This window comes from Triticum aestivum, chromosome 2A (assembly GCF_018294505.1).
Source record: "Triticum aestivum cultivar Chinese Spring chromosome 2A, IWGSC CS RefSeq v2.1, whole genome shotgun sequence".
NCBI classification, from domain to species: domain Eukaryota; kingdom Viridiplantae; phylum Streptophyta; class Magnoliopsida; order Poales; family Poaceae; genus Triticum; species Triticum aestivum.
In genome coordinates this window covers 59,638,394-59,642,127 of record NC_057797.1, presented here as the reverse complement: position 1 = coordinate 59,642,127, position 3,734 = coordinate 59,638,394, and the positions used below count along the sequence as shown (strand labels likewise).

Sequence of the window (3,734 nt, the reverse complement as noted above, 5' to 3'; positions counted from 1 at the left end):
GAAATAAGAGAATGCATGCTGGATTCAAGAGGCGGAGATATCACATGAGATTGGTGAGCAAGTTAGGAGGGGAGCGGCGGCTAGCCGGCTATGACCTACGAGTGCTGCTACTAGATACGGTTGCGCAAACGGGCCGGGCACACGCGCGCGCACACACACCCCCGCTCGGCTGGCTGACGCCACACGCTCACGCCGGACGCGGGGAATAACGAACCAATCGGCCGGCGCGACGCGCCCCCCTCCCTGTGCCGGTTCTGCCCCTCGAGAACCCCAACAATGCCATGGCCCTGCCACCCCGCGCTAACTGACAAGATACCTTGGACCATATAATCGCACGCCCACCCGTCCATCCCATCCGCCATTCGATCCCATCCCCGAGATAGATTCTGGTCTGGTCCAGTGTGTGTAAGCTTCTCCCTTCTTCTGATCGTGTGTGTGTTAGAGAGCTTGGGTGGTTGCACGTACGAGGTACGTGCGTGTCGATCGGGTGGTCGATCATGGCGATGGCGCAGGGGCAGGGGCAGGGGGCGGCGACGTCGCTGCCGCCGGGGTTCCGGTTCCACCCGACGGACGAGGAGCTCATCCTGCACTACCTTCGCAACCGCGCCGCCGCCGCGCCGTGCCCGGTCTCCATCATCGCCGACGTAGACATCTACAAGTTCGATCCGTGGGACCTCCCTTGTAAGTTCTCAACCAATCAAGTGATCACCGCTGTATGTAGTCCCTGCTCTGCTTACCATGGTTCGGTTCTGATAATGAATGGAACTGCAGCCCAGGCGGTGTACGGCGACTGCGAGTGGTACTTCTTCAGCCCGCGGGATCGCAAGTACCCCAACGGCATCCGCCCCAACCGCGCCGCCGGCTCCGGCTACTGGAAGGCCACCGGCACCGACAAGCCCATCCACGACCCCGCCACCGGCCAGGGCGTCGGCGTCAAGAAGGCGCTCGTCTTCTACAAGGGCCGCCCGCCCAAGGGCACCAAGACTGCCTGGATCATGCACGAGTACCGGCTCGCCGCCGACCCCCTCACCACCGCCGTCAACACCTACAAGCCCATCAAGTTCCGCAACGTCTCCATGAGGGTACGCCCATCCCACTTGCTGTGATTAGTTAGTCGATCAGGCATGAACTGTCGCGCTCGATCGTTTAGTTACCGGCGCCGGCCATGTCCGTGTGCAACAGTGTCACGCGGCTGGCATGCATTCTATCCTGATCTTCTCGCCCCGGCCCATGCTTTTGCTTTGTTGCACGGTTGCACCGGCCGTGCCGTTGCAGCGTTGATCGGTTATGCATCCATCTTAAGTTATTGATTGACTAAATTGCCCTCTAACCTGAGTACTTGCTAACATCACATCACATCAAGTAGTACGTGAATGATACTGTACCTTGCAAGTAAAACGAGAGATGCTTAATTTGATGTCTACTGCTTTGATTGGAGGAGAAATTAGCTTCGCGATTGATTCGTAGCAGCTAGCTAGTGGCAGCCATTGATTCGTCAAGTTCAGTAGCTTTCGACAAGGATAGGCATGGCGGTACCGGCACATCTACGTGTATGATATTGATGTGTGGTTCACATCACATGTGTGCAGTTGGATGACTGGGTGCTATGCCGGATCTACAAGAAGACCGGCCTGGCGTCGCCGATGGTGCCGCCGCTGTCCGACTACGACCACATGGCCGACCACGACGACCTCTCCGGCGGCGGCGGCACCTTCGACGACGCCGCCTGCAGCTTCTACGCGCACTCCAGCAGCAGCAGCAGCGCCAGCAGAACCATGATCACGCAGCAGCCGCCGCACGCCGGGGGACTCCCCACGATCCCGTCCTTCTCCGAGCTCTTCGACGACTACTCGCTCGCGCAGATCCTCGACGCCGAGGCCGAGCACGGCGCCACCCACCACCTCGCCGTCCACCCTTCCCTGAACATGCTCCTCCCCGTCGGCGACAACGCGCACGGAGTACAGCCGTCGTACTACGCGCCGTCGTCGTCATCGCCGGACGCCAGCGGCGGGAGCGCGGGGAAACGCAAGGCCGCGAGCCCGGAAGAGTCATCGGCCAAGAGGCTTAACGGGTCGTGCTTCGACGCGCCGCCGCAGTCGGCGAACAGCTGGCAGGGGGCGGCGTCGGTGCTGGGCGGCCTCGGTCATCAGATGCTTCCTCAGTTCTAAGCTGTAATTAAATTTAACTTAAATCGGTCGTGTAAGCGCGCGCGGCGACATGAAACAATCTTAGGCTTCAAAAAAGAAGCATGAAACAATCTTGTACTAGTACATGCCAATAGGCTATCAAGAATTCAAGATAGATAATACTGTGGTGTAGAATTAATTATTCTATTATTGAACAAGCAGACATGTACATAATTTTTTTTGTCTCCCGTGTATTCATTTTTCCAGGTAAATAGTGCAGAGGTACTACAACCTCTCACTGAAGGAGAGGGCGGCAAAAGCCTATGTTATCTTTTTTTTTGGTACGTATAATGATTGTATGTTGTGAAACTTTGTTGGTCCCTTTTTGGTTTATGGTTTCAATGCAAGTGTTGTTTATGGTTTCTTTTTTGTGTTTGTAACGATGATCTTACAATGTTGTAAGGGGCGTCGCAAATGATAGAAATCACATGGCCCTGTCCATATGCAGACGTGACGATCTCGGTTGACACGGATGAGAAGAAATATCATATATGTTATGTTGTTGCCGTCAAGAAAACAAGAGGGTAGGGGGTATCTCCTGTTTAGTGCTTACGAGATGAAGTTAGTGGAGGTGTATATGGGGTATTATGTATAAATCACCGTACCGATCGATGTTTTTCAAGTAGGTTTGATTACCCCAGGGAGCACGATATAATCCTAGCCCCGCCCGGTTATTGTCCATTCGGATACATCACCGCTGCCGGCTCTGAGGCTCCCCCACCTCTCCTGCCTTTCCCTCCATCCTGCCTCTTCCTGCGATTGGAACCAGCATAGCTAGTGTGTGTGGAATGGGCTCGTGAGGTGAGGCTCCCATTTAAACTGTGGGGATGGCTCGAGTCGGAGACGGGGGACACCTATAGGATGATAATGTAGCAGTTCACGTGGCTTTCCCCGGGGATGCCCTTTGGGTGGATGCCAAGGGTGACCGTTGCAGCGAGGACCTCATTTGCGCAAGTGATTTGTTGGGATGCGACGACGGAGAAGGCCCGTTTGATTCCGCTCCCCGAAGGTCCCCCAACCACGACGAGTCTGAAGTCGAAGTTACTTAGTGAGCGCTCATTGGTGATTATACAATACGTGTTCAAGGAGGGTGCTAAAGTAATGCCATTTTGGAAGCGCCTCGTTGAACCGAATCTGCTGGCTGATGAGCACCTCGAGGCATGGATTAGAGAGAAATGCTTGGGTAGTATGTTCTCGTTGTCGTATGATTCCACCACATTTTCTCTGGCCATGTCTGCTCCAACACAGTTTTCTACCAGGACGTTTGCTCCGGTCTCGTCTGCTTGACCCCGTCTGCTCCGACAAGGCCCGTCTACTATGCTTAGAGTGTATTTTGCATGTACTTTTCTATGAACTTGATGATGGTGAACCTTTAATGACCATGACTATCGATATGTCTTTCTAGTTTGTTTGTAATTTGCGATGGACCGCTTATGGGAAGTCCGGCGCATGTTCATTAGGTTATTCGCGATGTCTTTGGGCCCTCCATGGCTGACACCGAGGCCATGCTAGAGTGTTGTCGGGGATGAAGAAGAAGGGGGTGTCCGG

The 3,734-nt window shown here is 54.7% G+C and overlaps 1 protein-coding gene across 1 annotated transcript; it reads left to right on the top strand.

Moving 5' to 3' along the window:
• The first annotated feature begins 345 nt into the window (after positions 1-345).
• Positions 346-2,495, top strand: LOC123184704 (protein ATAF2). The gene is made up of 3 exons (XM_044596785.1): positions 346-681; positions 772-1,082; positions 1,590-2,495. The coding sequence occupies exons 1-3, from the start codon at positions 498-500 to the stop codon at positions 2,166-2,168; spliced, it is 1,074 nt and encodes a 357-aa protein (XP_044452720.1). The 5' UTR covers positions 346-497; the 3' UTR covers positions 2,169-2,495.
• Positions 2,496-3,734: the final 1,239 nt, after the last annotated feature.

Coding starts and splice junctions, on each gene's coding strand:
- LOC123184704 (XM_044596785.1), top strand. CDS start 498: ATGGCGATGGCGCAGGGGCAGGGGCAGGGGGCGGCGACGTCGCTGCCG. Junction 682..771: donor CGATCCGTGGGACCTCCCTT/GTAAGTTCTCAA, acceptor ATGGAACTGCAG/CCCAGGCGGTGTACGGCGAC. Junction 1,083..1,589: donor TCCGCAACGTCTCCATGAGG/GTACGCCCATCC, acceptor ACATGTGTGCAG/TTGGATGACTGGGTGCTATG.